Source organism: Takifugu rubripes, chromosome 1, assembly GCF_901000725.2.
Source record: "Takifugu rubripes chromosome 1, fTakRub1.2, whole genome shotgun sequence".
In the NCBI taxonomy this organism is placed as follows: domain Eukaryota; kingdom Metazoa; phylum Chordata; class Actinopteri; order Tetraodontiformes; family Tetraodontidae; genus Takifugu; species Takifugu rubripes.
Window position 1 is genome coordinate 12,349,887 of NC_042285.1, and position 15,257 is coordinate 12,365,143.

General features: G+C 49.0%; 1 protein-coding gene across 1 annotated transcript; it reads left to right on the forward strand.

The window, feature by feature from the left end:
• Positions 1-507: 507 nt before the first annotated feature.
• Positions 508-15,061, forward strand: prr12a (proline rich 12a). The gene is made up of 16 exons (XM_029833971.1): positions 508-1,529; positions 3,371-3,528; positions 3,911-4,072; positions 4,313-5,726; positions 5,821-8,983; positions 9,224-9,451; positions 9,564-10,275; positions 10,386-10,873; positions 11,023-11,139; positions 11,322-11,455; positions 11,624-12,057; positions 12,148-12,267; positions 12,564-12,661; positions 12,999-13,130; positions 13,512-13,607; positions 13,702-15,061. The coding sequence occupies exons 1-16, from the start codon at positions 1,447-1,449 to the stop codon at positions 13,834-13,836; spliced, it is 7,674 nt and encodes a 2,557-aa protein (XP_029689831.1). The 5' UTR covers positions 508-1,446; the 3' UTR covers positions 13,837-15,061.
• Positions 15,062-15,257: the final 196 nt, after the last annotated feature.

Here is a 15,257-nt window from a genome sequence, read left to right on the forward strand (position 1 = left end):
CGAGCTTCATGTGCCAGTCATACCCATAACACACCTTGTTTAATGGCAATAAAATCGAAACGTGAGCCTCAGTTATCAGCTTCTCTGTGGCAACCACTATTAAAACCACCGTGCCATCTGCTGGCAAGCAAATGAACGCATATCAGATCCATATGGGCGAGCAGACAGAACAATATGCAGACTCTAATATTTGAGGGGGGTGGGGGGGGGGGGGGCATCCTCGCATATGTGCATATAATATGGACAATCTTTGTCGATGTAACGAGGCGTCAGACAACGCCGTGCACCCCGTCTCCATCCGAAGACGTGTAACTGCAGGATGTCTGCATGAATCTGCTTTTCTCTCCGATGTGTCTCAGACAGACGCGCCGAGAACAGCTGCTTTTTATTTTATTTTTTATTTTTTTTTAAAACCGTGCCCGTGGAAAAAAAATGTAGTCCGAAATAGCGAATTATATGAAGGCATTCGCGGGGCTGTGGGTCGGTGACTGGAGGTCATCGCCAACAGTGTGGAAGTGAGCGAGGCTCCGCGGTGAGACGGGGAGAGAGGCGGAGAGAGCGAGGACGGACAGCCGCCTTCAAAAATGGCGTCTCCAGAGGAAAATGAGTGAAAAATATTAAAACGCGGCCTGCTTTCTTTACGCGTCCTCCTCCGCTTGCGCTCGTTTCGACCCCCCCGCACCCCGGCTGCCCGTGTGCCGCCGACCGAACGCGTCGTCGGGTCGCTTTTTTTGGAGCTCCCGAAGGAGGCAGAAGCGCGGGGAGCGGGCATTTTGTTCAATAAAAGCAGCCCCGTTTTATTTTGATGCGTCGTTAATGACAGCTAGCATCTGCTGCTAGCTCGGCTCCGGAGGGGGTGGGAACGATTTTTGCATGCGACGGAAAAAAAAAAAAAAAAGAAGAGATTGTGAAAAAGGGGACATTTCTTTGCTCGTCTGCGAGGAATGATTGGTACCAACGTGGCCCGTCGAACGCGATCTTTTTTTCCCCCTGTTGCTAGCAGCGTAGCAGAGCCTCAGCCTAGCCTAAAGAAAGGGGAGGAGAGACGGTGAAAAGGGACGCATTCAAATCAAATGTTTAGCAGCATTTGGCTCATCGGCGGCCGAAACCGCGGCATCTTCATCATGAGCCACGCTGATTTCGGACTTCATCGGCGATCGTGGAAGAAATGAGAAACGCGAAAGACGCAGGAAAAGGAGAAAGGCTGGCTTTTTTTGAGGTGGTTGGATTATAACCCCGTAGACCCCCCTCTTTTTTCATCCAGCTTTCTCCTCCTCCCCACCATTTCTCTTTCAATATGCTGTTTTCCACTCCTGAGGACTTGCTTATGAAACCGGGGAAAATAGCCTGAAACCGAGAACGAGAAAGACTGGATTTTCCTCCCGTAATCTGCTCTGCGACGATCTTGTCGCTTTCGTCCTCATCGCACACATTAGAACCACCTAAATGGATAGAAATTACCCGGGAACTGGATTTGGCGATTTGGGCGCAGGAGCAGGATGGAGTTACGAGCGATCGGCAAAAGCAAGGTATGCATCGGATTCAGACAATGTGCACGCATCACTGGTACTTTGCGGGGCACGGCGTGACCCGTGTAAACAGAATTGTCGCCGCTGGCTTCATTTATGGAGCCATGCCTTTCCATTATGTGTTGTGCATTGTCATCCAAACAGTTGCATAGTGATATTATTTAAACACGATCGCAGCCGTGTGCGTGTCGTGGGGGTGGGCGGGGTGGAGAAAGGAAAGGTTGGGGACTCGAATTGTGTGATTGACAGACGGGGGTTTTAGGTGGACCTGGCGGGTTGGAGGTGGGGGTATGTCTGGAGCATCCATAGGAATTATTGTTCCCTGCGTGCAGGCCTGGACACAGACGCTGGGAGACAGATTCGGCGAATTGATGAAGCTGCCCGGGTGCAGACGCTGCAGCCCCCCCTGACAGACAGCCACAAAATGAGCTGCTGAATCTTAGCCAGAAAGATGCATTCAATTAAGCTATTTTGCAAGCGTTGTATAAAATAAAAAAATGTAAAAAAAAAAAAAAAAAAATCCTAATTACAATTCTATTACTGCAGGCTGCTCCATGTTCTGGTTTCTGAGACCTTTTGCTTACGCGTGATCAATATAATTTGTGGTTGATTTTTAAATTGCATAATTCACTTGCGAGCACACTATTCTGTTGGCATTAAGCGTTCCATCAAGTGTTATCTAAAATTCAAAGCGAAGCCGCGATCGTAAATTGTGCAAGATGTCAAAAACGATCTGGACTGAGGAGGGTACAGTAGCCCTATTAGCTGCCCGTTAGCCTGCAAGCTAGCGCTAGGTTGCACACAATTTGAGGCCTGTGCATGAAAGCATCATTACATCTTTCTGATCGTTCATCACACATATTTAGGGCTGTTCGGTACGGTAGTATTTGCTGACCTAAATTAGAGGAACACGCCTTCCTCCCTTTCCGTACGAAGCGGTATTTGGATAAATAAACCTGGCTAGTTGCTAATGTTTGCATGCATCTTAGCATTCATAAGCGTCGACTTGCACCATCCAGCTGTTGAGCACATCAACACATTAAATATTTGCATACAAATCAAGTATCGTTCTTTGCTACGGAGGGACTGGAGCTATTTTTCATTTAAGCCGAGTCTGAATTGCGGCTACCAATGGTTTTTATTTAAACGTTGCACACTGGCCTCGTAGTCTGGGCCTTGTCTCTTCATTGGTACCAAAGCTGCTGTGCATCGCTGATAGGTGGTGCTACTAACAGCAAAAAGAAAGAAAGAAAGAAAAAAAAGCTAGCTTGTTTTCTGGCCAGCACAACCAGCCACGCATTTCATCCATCCCTTATGAAGCCGAGTTCTGGAAATGGCAAATTCCCAGTGGTGAATCAAGAGCTTAGCTGGATAGATTTCCAAACTGCGTCCTGGTTTGATCATGTGGGCTTGTCATTATAATTGCAAATGAAGTGCTGCTTTATTTTTGCATCTACCTTAAATTACTAGTGTAACTGGTTTGCATTTTCTGTAACTCCACATTGACGGTGTGGGAGCCATTCCTGCATTAATTGTATTTTAACACTGATTTCACACATTTCTACTACAACAAGAAAATGACCCATTCTGGGTTTTTACTTGGAAGAATACTGCTGCGAAGTTAGAGTTAGAGGAGAAATATTTATATCTTTGACGTGACAGGTAAGGGGCAGATTTTATTTTTCTTAAATTTAGAAATCAATTTATTTGCATGTCATACTTTGGTATAATGTTAAAAAAAAAAGGAGAAAAGATCCATGCCTGGCCACAACTCTAATTCCTGCTCATGTAAATATATTGTGAGATTTAATGATGCTTAATAACCCTCCACTCCTTCATAGCCTTGTATATGGGAGTTCCAGATCATCCCACCCGGAGTCTGAGCTCCTTCACCGGCAAGCCTACGCCACCCCACACCCTCTGCAGGGCTATGCCACCAATCACCACCCAGGGAGCTCTGGCCAAGGCGGGGCTTGGGGAGCAGCTGGACGGAGTTTGGGTGAGATAAATGTCATACCTTCTCTGTCACGACCGTAAGGGGCCCTTGCAGTGAATTATTGCTTCACTCCTTTTATGTGCTGTCTTAAATTAGGGATAATGAATAATGTGCTCATTCCCGCACAGTGCGTCCAAGACTCCACATTGTTCTTAGGAGTGCCTGTATTCTGCTTTTGAACTTGGTTTTTGGGGATTTCAGCAATATAGTTAATTGTTTTAGTTGAACGTACGCTTGGCATTTCACAGTTCAGGTCTAGACTGTATTAATAATCATTCTTATTCAGGTTTGTGTTCATATTCAATCTTTATCTGACAGAGGAGAGATTAACAATCGCAATCAGATTATTCATTTCTATATATATTTTTAAATTTCCTTCCGACAGGTCTGTCCGGGCTGTTCGACACTGGTCTCCACCATGCCAGCCCCTCCGCCCCTGACGCCTCCGTCATGAATCTGATCTCAGCCCTGGAGTCCCGGGGTCCTCAACCTCCACCTTCTGCCTCCTCCTTACTTTCCCAGTTCCGCACACCATCCTGGCAGACAGGTGGGACCACGTGAAATCTCATCCATGTGTTGATTGTCAGCGGTCCCCATAGCTGGTATCGTAGTTAAAGATGTAGTAGAATTGTTCTCGTGCCGCTTACATTTTCCTACGCAATTTAAGCATTTAGCTGTATTTTAAATAGATGCAAGTTGAACGTAAATTTATGTTTTCACTTTTGAGTCCGTGACATGAAAATTTGATGATAGTAATTTTTCCAAAATGTTTTCCTTTTCCTAACAGCGATGCACACGCCTGCTCCTCCTGAACTCTTCATCTCCGGAGCCCTTCCTGGCTCTGGCTCTTTCCCTTCCTCCTCAGCTCTCTCAGCCTATCAGCATCCAGCATCCTTCTCCAGCCGCTCTTTCCCTGCCGCCTCCCTTTCCCTCCAGGATACGCCCACATTTAGTCCCACGTCTAATGGCCTCCTGTCCCCTCATGACCCACTACTACACATCAAGGCTCCCTCCCAGTCTAGCCTGGGTTTTGATAGACTCCTGTCCTCGCAGGGTGCTGCCGCAGCTGCGTATAGGGGCAGCCAGGATCCCACGAGTGCCACATCAGCCCAGGCGTCATCTGCTAGGCACCTGCAGTCGCACCAGTTCAACCTGCTGTCGTCACAGCTACAGGACCAGTCGTCCCAGCTGTACAATGCATCAGTATTTTCCTCTGCCCAGCCGCAGTCTCAGAGCCAGTCCCAGTCCAACTCTGCCCAGGAACGGGCCGTACCTCGACAGGACAGCGTCATCAAGCACTACCAGCGACCGACGCCATCCCAGTCGCAGCTCTCGTCCTCTGCTGCCCACTCCCTTCAGCACTATCTCAGCTGTGGAGGCGCTGGGTACCAGCAGATTGCCACTCACCACAGGCATGCTGGGCTTTCGTGCAGTCCACTGGGCGACCAGAGTCCCTCATCCGATCACAAGCCTGCCACTCGCACTGAACAATATCGACCAATAAGTCAGCCTCCCTATTCCTCTTCGTCGTCATCCTCCTCCTCTTCCTCAGCTGGCAAAGGTACCAAAAGCAGCTCCAGTAGTGGCTACTCTTCTGCGAGCTCAGCGTCATCCTCAAGAACGCCCCTCACACCCCCTTCTGCATCCTCAACGTCCTCTTCCTCCTCTTCTTCCTCTGCCACCTCTGGGGCTCATCCCTCTAACTCAATTCCCACCTCTAGTTCCAGTGCTGCGCCATCAAGACAGCAGCCACCACCCCAGGCTCCTCCTCCCCCTGCCCCCCAGCAGCAGCAACCCCCTGTGACCTCAACCTCAGCCCCTCAGTCACTCCCTAAGTCCTGTCTCTCAGGCTACGGTTCTCCCGTTCCTCCAGTGAAGACCCCAACCTCCGCTCTTACTGGCCAGACCCCTCCCCAACAACAGACACAGTCATATTCCCCCAATCAGCCCCCCACTTCTCACCTTGCTCAGTCCTACGGGGGCTTCAGTTCACCACAGGCCCAAGACCTGAGCTCAGGCACGACAGGAAAAGGCTACGGGAGTTTAGGAGGACGCAGCCAGTCATACTCCACTGACATATACGGGACTGACTCTGCATACGGATCGCTTCCCTCATCTCTGGCTGGAGCTGGGAGCCCGTCACTGGGTTACGGAGCCCCAGGTCATTCCCCGGCACTGTTGAGATCCAGTGGCTCTTCAGGGTAGTGGAGCGTCAGCTGGAGGGAATAATAGTGGCACTGGAAGTGGTAACTCTGGGTCAGCAGGAGGAGCAGGAAATAGTATGACCAATGAGAGAGGTGGAAGCGGTAGTGGTGGAGGGTCCTACCACATTCCTGATTCTAGTCCCTCTCCATCCGGCAATTCGGCCATCATTCGTCCGGGGTTGCACTCTCCAGTGCCAACATGTCCAACACAATCTCCAGGGGGTGCAGGATCTAATAAATATATTTCTTCAGTTCTTTCCCCCACCTTCCTATCCTCTCCACAGGGATACCCTGATACCAGAGGCCCAAGCTCGCAGCCTCAGTCCTATCATTCCACCTCCTCCAAAACAAAAGCCGACGCTTCCATGTTAGGAGTCGGCGCCCAGAGATCCCAAGAGGAAGTAGACGATGACGATGAGTTCTTGATCCAACACCTGCTGCAAGCACAAGCAAGTCCTGCTCCTCAGGCTTCGCATCACCACCCTCAGCAACAACCCCAGCAGACGTCACAGCAAACGCAGCCTCAGCCCCAGTCAGTGCCCCCGGCCACTGATTCAGGCAAAGGGCTGAGTTATGACATGAGTAAAACGTCTGAGGAGCGCTACCACCCCCAGAGTGTCATACGCACGCACAGCGCTACAGCCACAGCTGGCGTAGGTAATGCAGGGGCAGGGGGATCCATCTCAGGACTGGATAATCAGCTGGAGATGTCGCTAAAGAAACAGCATCAACACCATCACCAACAGCAGCCACAGCAGCAGAGGAACGACAGAGCTGTTGGAAGCAGCAGGAGCAGTGGAGGGAGAGGCAGCGCCGAGCAAGTACACTCCCATCTCCATCACCATGACAACTTAGGCTCAGTAGTCCACTATGGGAGGGGAGATCCATACAGCCAACACTCTCTTGCTCCCCAACACTCCTCACACAACCAGCATGTTTCCTCACACAGTCAGATACCCCCCCACACTCAAATGGAGCTTCAGAAGAAACCACAAGATCGCGCTGAAATCCCTTTCCCTCGGAAAACCCCAGAAGTCCAGCAACAGCATTCCCAGGCTCAAACTGCCGTGTCCCTCATGGACTCTCCGACTGATCAGTCTCGCCAGCCTCCTCACCTACTCCAGTCCGTGTTGTCCCACACCACCCGGAACAAGCTCGAGCCCCATCAGCAGCACCACAAGATGGACTCCCATCGGCCACACCAACAGCATCACAAAATGGACTCCCACCAAGCGCATCAGCAACACCCAAAAATGGATGCCCACGCTCAGCATCCACAGCACCACAAGATCGATTCTCATCCACAACATCAACAGCATCATAAAATGGACTCTCATCCCCAACAGCAGCACTCAATGGGCCAACAGCAAGCTGTGATGGAGAGCGCTGGTGGAGCACTTGGCACAAGTAAGCATCAGTCTCAGTCCCAGACCACTCAGCTCCAGCTTCAGCTCCAGTCCCAGGCTTTGGAGGTTGCAGCAGCTCACTACAATCACGGGCCCCCTCCACATCAGCATGAGCCGGGCCAGGTCAAGCAAAGCTCCGTGGTGTCTTCGTTAGATATGTTGGAGCGCTCCCTCTCTCAGACCTCCAGCACGGATGTAGCCGTTGTGGAAGACAGACGAGGTGGACCTGGCAGCGGTGGAAGGAGCGGCGCGGGCGGTGACCGCCACAGACAGCAAGACCAACAGAGGCAGCACCCATCCCACCACCACTCGCAGCCACACCCAGCCTCCGAGCTCCACTCTTTCCTCTCGGAGCCCGATATTGGCTTATCCACCCCGTCACACATGCACCATCTTTCACAGCATCACTCGCAGCAGCAGCAGCAGCAACAGCACCCCGGCTCTCAACACCCACAAGTTCACTCTCATCACCCTCACAGCCACCCTCACCATATACCCCCGCCGTCAGCCTCAGCCCACTCCCAACCTCAGCCCGACCCACAGCAGGCACTGTCATCTCAACTACCCCCTCAACAGAGCACCCTGGACCAGCAACGCTCAGAACAGCACCAGTTTGATACCGTTAGCCCAGTGGAGAAAGCAGAACAGAATCAACAAAATAACCGCTTTGTACCCCTAACGTCTATCTGCTTCCCAGATTCCCTTCTTCAGGATGAGGACCGCTCCTTTTTTCCAGGAATGGAAGACATGTTTTGCACTGAGGACTACAAGTCGAGCTGTGCTGGAGGTGCAGGACCTGGGCAGGACGAGATGAATGAAAGCCACACTGGACAAGAGGGAATGGATTCCATGAAAGCTAGACAGAGTGGAGGCGGCTCAGGTGGTAGCGGCGGGGCTGGCTATGACATCATGGGTCACCATGGTGGAGATCAGGGTTATGAACCCTACTGTCATGGTCTGGAAGAGCCCAGCAACAACACCATGACTTTAGATCTTGATTCCCTCAAAACCCACGAACTCCCTTCTACTGTTAACACAGAACAGCTTGGATTAATACAGTCTCAGGCTCCTGCTATGGGTATGGGCTCCAATGCTGCTGGCCCTAACAACTCTGGAGCTAAGATGTCTGCTGGGCCAGGAGGAACTAGCACAGGCGCTGGTCCCGGAGGTCTCCAGTCTCCGATTTTTTGCTCGTCTCGTCCCAAGAAACTTCTTAAGTCCAGTTCTTTCCATCTATTAAAGGAGCGCAGGGACCCCAACACATTGCCGAAGAAAAGTTATGCCCAGGAATATGAGTTTGAAGATGATGAAGATAAAGCTGACCAACCAGCCGACATCCGGTTAAATAGCCGAAGGCTTCCGGACCTGTTGCCTGACTTGGTGTCCAGCTGTAGAAAGGGAGGAAGTGGCTCTTTGAGCCCTCTAATGAGTGATATTGACTTCTACCACTCGTCTGGCTACTCCTCTATGGGTTCACATGCTATTTTGCCTCAGGATGGGCCCAAGAAGAGGGGCAGAAAGCCCACAAGACCCAAGAGAGAGGGTCCTCCCAGGCCCAGAGGCAGGCCACGCATCCGCCCAATGCCTGAGCCTTACGCGCCACGAGGGATGATGGGAGAAATGGGAGGCACTGGAGTAGGTGGAGGCTTCACTGTAGAAGGACGAGGTAGAGGCAGAGGTCGCGGAAGCCGAGGCCGAGGAGGAAGGAGGGAGGACATGTACATAGAAATGAGCGGGAAGGACCAGGATCAGATGCACCACCATCACCTTCATCAGCAGCAGCCACAGCAGCTTCATCCCCCTCCGCAGCCCCCACAGCAGCTACATGAGCCTATTCCACCTCTGAAGGTCAGTGTTATCCAGGCTAGGGAAAAACACTTTATAATTAAACAAAGGAAGTAAGTACGGAAAAAAAAAATGGTGGCAGTTGCAAAGGAGTGATTGGTGGTTCATAGTCGAAGAAGAAAGGATCTCCTAATGTGTATAATTACTGATAGTGAGGATAGTTTATATATATACATACATACTGTACATACACATTATCTGTGAAAATAGTTTGAAATTTTTGTTTTCCAAAATTTCTTTCAGATCAAATTACCCATCGGTACGTTGTCCTCCTCTGATGCCTTGCTGAGGACAGATTCTTTATCTGGCACAGACCCTGCTCTGTCAGATGGCTCTGTGGGCTCTGCTCCCTCTCTGGGTTTGAGTCCGGGACCACCCTGCAGCACTGACAGCACCAGAAGTCAGGAGAAGAACAAGCAGAAAAGCCAAATGATGAGTGAAGGTGTTGATGAGGAGGGCCTGGACGACAGGGTGAGAATTATGACATTATAACATTGATATCTGATCCGGACATTTTCATTGACTTGACTGTAATTGTGGTGTTTGATATGATGGTATGATTATTTTATTTTGTTCCTTGTAGGGTGATGAAAAGGATTCTGAATCCAAAGCTGGGTTTGTTGCTTCGTTTTTGGATTTTCTTAAGTCAGGGAAGAGACCACCCGGCTTGGACATTTCTCCAGGAATGGACCATGACAATGGTGAAACCTCACCTTGTAAGTCAGGAGGCCTGCGCCCACTCTCTCCCGCCCCACCTCCTCCACCCCCACCACCGCCCTTTGGTGACAGTGAGGGGAATGGCGGTTTAGCTTTGGGCAACTGTTCCAGTCCTAAACGCTTGGAAGATGAGCTGAAGAGAAACCTGGAAACATTGCCATCTTTCTCATCTGATGAGGAAGACTCGGTAGGGAAAAACCAGGACCTCCAGAAGAGCATCTCATCAGCCATCTCTGCTCTGTATGATACCCCTCAGCTAACAGCTAACATCCAGCCCCAACTTTCTCCATCACCCCCCCAGCCTCAGCCTCAGCCCTCTCAGTCTCCACTCACCCCCCCACTGCAGCCCCCTGCACTTAGCCCTCAGCCTACCATGCACACGCCTCAAGATATGAACCAGTCCAGCGAGCCGGATGTGCTCCAGCCAGAAGATGGACACATGGAAGACAGTAAAGAGCAAGAGGAGGAGGAAGAAGAGGAGGAGGAAGAGGAGAGGAGCACCGGTGGGGATGGAGAAAGTGATATGATGGAGGAAAGAGAACCACAGCTAGAAACCTTGGGTGCACCTAATATCGAGGGTAAGATTTCATCCATGTCTTATTTCTCCAGGTCATTTTTTAGGCAAATGTACGAAGATTCTAAATTTAGGACTGCCCTTAACTTTATTCTCTCGATTTTGCTTCTCTAGCTCCCCTCCTTGAGGTTCCCTCTGCTCCAGCAACTCCTCAACCTCCTTCTGTTCCTCCATCACCTGCCTCATCCTCCTCCCCCTCTCATTCCCCCCTTCCTCCCCTCTCAATCCCCTCACCCTTACCTCCACCAGAAGAACAACAGGGGGCTTCTCAGCCTCCGAGCCCCGCCGCTCCCACATCACCCTCTTCGCCCCCTGCATCACCCGCTGCCATCCCTCCCCCAGCCTCACCCCAACCTCCCCCTGTTTCCACTCCTCCCCCACCTCAGAAAGACTCTCCCATGCCGTCTCCATCACCAGAGTCCCCCGCCTCACCCGAAGAACCTCTACCACCAAAAATCACCTCACTGCATCTGGCACAGAAGCAGGAGGATGCTGCCATTGCTGGAGAGAGTGAGGAGGATGAGAGTGAGAGTGGCGGCGAGGGCATCTTCAGAGAAAGGGACGAGTTTGTGGTGCGAGTGGAAGACATCCGTACTCTAAAGGTAGTGACTCTTGTTGTGAAACGTTTGTGTTACACCTTCAAAACCGCTCAAGAAAAATGGACTTCTGCAGGCCTGCCCTGTAGCCTTGTTTAGACTATTCTAATGACTGGTCTGGATTTAAAGACTCATATGTGCACATTTGGTCACAGGTGGCCCTGCAGACGGGCCGGGAGCCTCCACCTATTTGGAGGGTGCAGAAGGCGCTGTTGCAGAAGTTTAGCCCAGAGATCAAAGACGGACAGAGGCAGTTCTGCGCCACAAGCAATGTGAGTTCCCACCAAGCAGTTGGGATTCAAACCTGCAAACATTCACATTGATGCACCATGGTTCAAATTCTGGTTCATAAGTCCTGTATTTTATACTGCAACGTAGGCGTGTGCGCGCGCGTGTGTGTGTGTGTGTGTGTTTATACGATATTAACACATTTTTTGACCTGTTTCTGAATCAGTATCTGGGCTATTTTGGAGATGCCAAGAAGCGATACCAGCGAATCTATGTCAAATTTCTGGAGAATGTCAACAAGAAGGACTATGTGAGAGTCTGCTCTCGAAGACCTTGGCGCAGAGCCACACCTGCTGTCAGGTATTTGACGCATAAAAATCTGTGGGTAGGGAATTCTGCTTTATTAAGATGAACTGAGATCAGAATTCCTCTTCCTCAGTTTGGTACTAGACCTAAGTAGCACGTGGTGAAATTGCCATCCATTGGAATTTAATTGGGGTGCTTTTGCACTTTCTTCCTGTGTCACAGGCGCCAGCCCCTCCCCAAAATGGCTTCCCCTCCTGCCACGCAGGTGCCGCTAAAAGTTGAGAAAGAGGAAAGAGTGACCCCGCCAGTCCAGAGGGACCAAAAGGAGAAATCATCTACAGCAGCCATAATGACAAAAGAACCACGGGAGAGTAAGGAAGCGTCAGCTTCTGTACTCAAAACAAAGGAGAGGGAGAAGGAGAAGCGAGTGCATCTCCAGCAGGAGAAAGTCGAGAAACGTGCTGCCACGGCAGAACGAGGGAGAGGAAAGGAAGAGAAGAAAGCATTGGAGAGGAAGGAGAAGGAAAGGGCTGAGCGCCTGCCTAAGTCCAAGCTAGCCAAAGTGAAGGCAGAGCCACCACCCAAGAAGAGGAAGAAGTGGCTGAAAGAAATACCCTCATCCTCTGACTCGGACTCCTCCGAGAGCGAGAATGAAAGTAAGATGCTGTTGAGATGTTTGGGTAGTGTCTCCTGGTATTTGTCAGAAGGTTGGTTCTGGATTGAAGCTCTGGCTCTCTTCCTCACAGTGCCAGTAAAAGGTGGAGTGAACAATCGGGCAATGAGGGAGATGTTCAGGAGTTATGTGGAGATGCTGGTCAGCACTGCTTTAGACCCTGACATGATCCAAGCCCTGGAAGATACAGCCGGTGAGTAAGCCCACTTGGTGACTCTTTACTGACAATTAAAGCCTCTTTTTAAATGCTACTGACAAGTACAGCAGCAGCAGCACCGTGAGCCCTCATGTGAGTCAGTTTTGCACAGTAGCGTTTCAGGATTAGTCTCGAAAATGACAGCTGAAAATTTTAAATTGATCAGTTTGAGGATCCATTTACATCAAGCTTGGCATGGTGTTCTGAAAAGATCAGCTTTGAGTCTGCCTTTAGTGTTAGAATGATTGGCAGATGCCTGAATAATAACTCGCTGTTTCTTGATTGGCCCCCAGATGAGCTTTACCTCCCCCCGATGAGGAAGATTGACAGCATCCTCAGCGAACAGAAGAGGAGGTTGTTGAGAAGAGTCAGCATGAGCTCTCAGCACCAGGTAATCTGTCCTGCCTGTCCTGCTGGCCTTTCCCCTCTCTCATAATCCTGGATTTTCTCCTCCATTTTTCTTGCGCCCATGATTTAAACTGGTAGAGGCCTATTTTGAGCAGGAAATACACAGCAATAATGACAAAGATTAAAAATGATAAATCTCCTGCCTCCAGGGTGTGAGGATGGTCTATAGGTTTGGATTTAAAGTAAAATAATTTGACGACCATTTAAAATCAAATTAATAATAGAAATTATACAAAGATATTGGTAATGGGTATATATTTATCATTTCATTTTTCTTCTGTATCATTTTTGACCTGCGTCATCCGTGTTCTGCCTGGTAGGAGGTTCTGCATGCATACCCCCAGATCATCGTGGACCCCCTGGATTCAGGTGTGGTGAGGGTGCGACTCAGCGGGGATGCTTACAACCGCAAGACTCTCAACAGAGTTAAGAAGTCTCTGCCTAAACCACAGGTGAGTGTGTGTGTGTGTGTGTGGGGGGGGGGGGGGGGCGGTGTTCAGAGGGTCAGTGGGAGCTGCATCGATTTCAAGTTTAAAACATCCTTCACGAAGGGGGATTTGGTGCTTTTCAATTTAACTTGAGCTGTCAGGTATTGCATGGGTTTGTTGGTTACCATGGCAAAATTGTACTGTCTAACCAGCTGATTGATCCTGGTTGTCATGGATACGGAATTGCTAATCACTGTAAAAAGAAGTTGGAGAGTGAAAGCATGTGGGGTGTGTGACAGGTGGAATAAAACCCTCTGGGTTTGTGAGGCTGCTTCACTTTTGTGAGATTGAATTAGTGCTTCTTTTTTATTAAAGCTTTGCCTTTTATTCTAATCTCAATTTTAGGACATTAAACTGTCAGCGGATTCATACCGGATCTACAGTCTCTACCACTCTCTACATCACTATAAATACCACACCTTCTTACAGTGCAAGAAGGAGGTAAGCAAACGTCGGCATACACCAGTTCTGTTGCATCAATTCAACCATGATTCTGAAAGTCTGTTTACCCCCCCCCCCCCCCCCCCCCCCCCAGACCCACACCATTGAACAGGCAGCTGAAGACCCCGGTCAGGAGGAAGTGGTGCAGCAGTGCATGGCCAACCAGAGCTGGCTGGACACCCTCTTCAGCTCCTTCATTGAGCTGCTCACGCTCAGCACCAAAGCCTGAGGTGACTGCAAAAAGGAGAGAATGAAGATTTACGAAAAGAAATACAAAAAAACAAAGATGGATCCTACTGTACAGCCCCCCCCCATCGACTCTCCTCACATCTCTAAGATCTGAGGATTGATTTGCAAGGCCAGTGCCGAACACAAGGGGGTCTGTTCATGTGACCTCAGACACTGGCCTCTTCTTTTTCTTCTTGATGATCAAAAGACTAAAGAAATGTCTTACTTACTTTGTGTGAAGGAATGGACCCCCCACCACCACCCCTCCAGGGGCCACAGGCATGTCAAGATGGAACTGGCCCATTGGTTTAAAAAGAAAAAAAAAAAAGGAATTGGATGGACAACAGAGGAGGAGCTTCAAACGCCAAGTCACCGGAGGAGTCACTGACATCTTGTTAACTGTGTGTCATAAAGACAATAGCTCAAAGAGAAACTATTACCACTTAGTTTTTACATAAATTATTTTTTGAAGACTAACGTCAGCTGTTGGCTTTTGAAAAGAGTGGAAGAAGGTGAGAATGCTTTTTAAAACTGTGTGCAGAGTGTGAACATGGACTCGTCCTCAGATTGACATGAAATGTGATGATAAACACACTCTTTCTCCTCTCTGTCCCTCATCCAGTATTCTGTGAAGGGCAGCTCCAGCCTGCTGTGTGATAATATATAAACACATTTTTATTATTTATATGAGGAGGTTTTTAACTTAAACTCTCACAAGCACTGGGTGGCTGCCCTAGCATTTTATTGTTCTTATTATTTTTAATTTGCCACAGGTTCAGTATACAGTTGTTACCCACTTATCCTAGCCGTCTTCCCCTCTGCAGAAAAGAACAGATGCTGAGACAGATATATGGGGTGTAATAAGGTGGGTGTAAAATAACAAAAAAAGAAAGAAAAGGAAGAAAAAAAAAGATGGGAAATTCTATTTGAAACTTAACATTGTTGTGCTTCTGTTCATCATCATTCATGCAGGTGCAAGAAAAAAGTAAACTATCCGTTTCCCACATGGGAAGGAGTATAAATAAGTAATATTTAAAGAAAGTCATTTCATTTTTATCATTTTGATGTTTGTGCATACTATGACTTATTTTGAAAACAATCTAATTTTCCATAAAAAGGAAAAAAAAAGTGTTGTAAATATTGTACAGTTCTTGATGAAATTCTTTGTCCTTCTGTACATTAACTCTCCTGTATTTGAGAAACAAATAAAACCTGCAAAGAACAAACGGCGTTTTATTTCCCTGCAGCATGTCTTTCCCTGCGTCTTTTCCTTAAGACCGTTTTTGAGAGGGGGTTTGAGCTGCCTGGTCCATATGGGATTATGTACATCGGGTTACATCCAGAAATCAAAATAAATATGAGGTCAGAATTAGACCTTCCTGTACAGGTCGCCGCACATACATGTTTGCTAATATATAATCT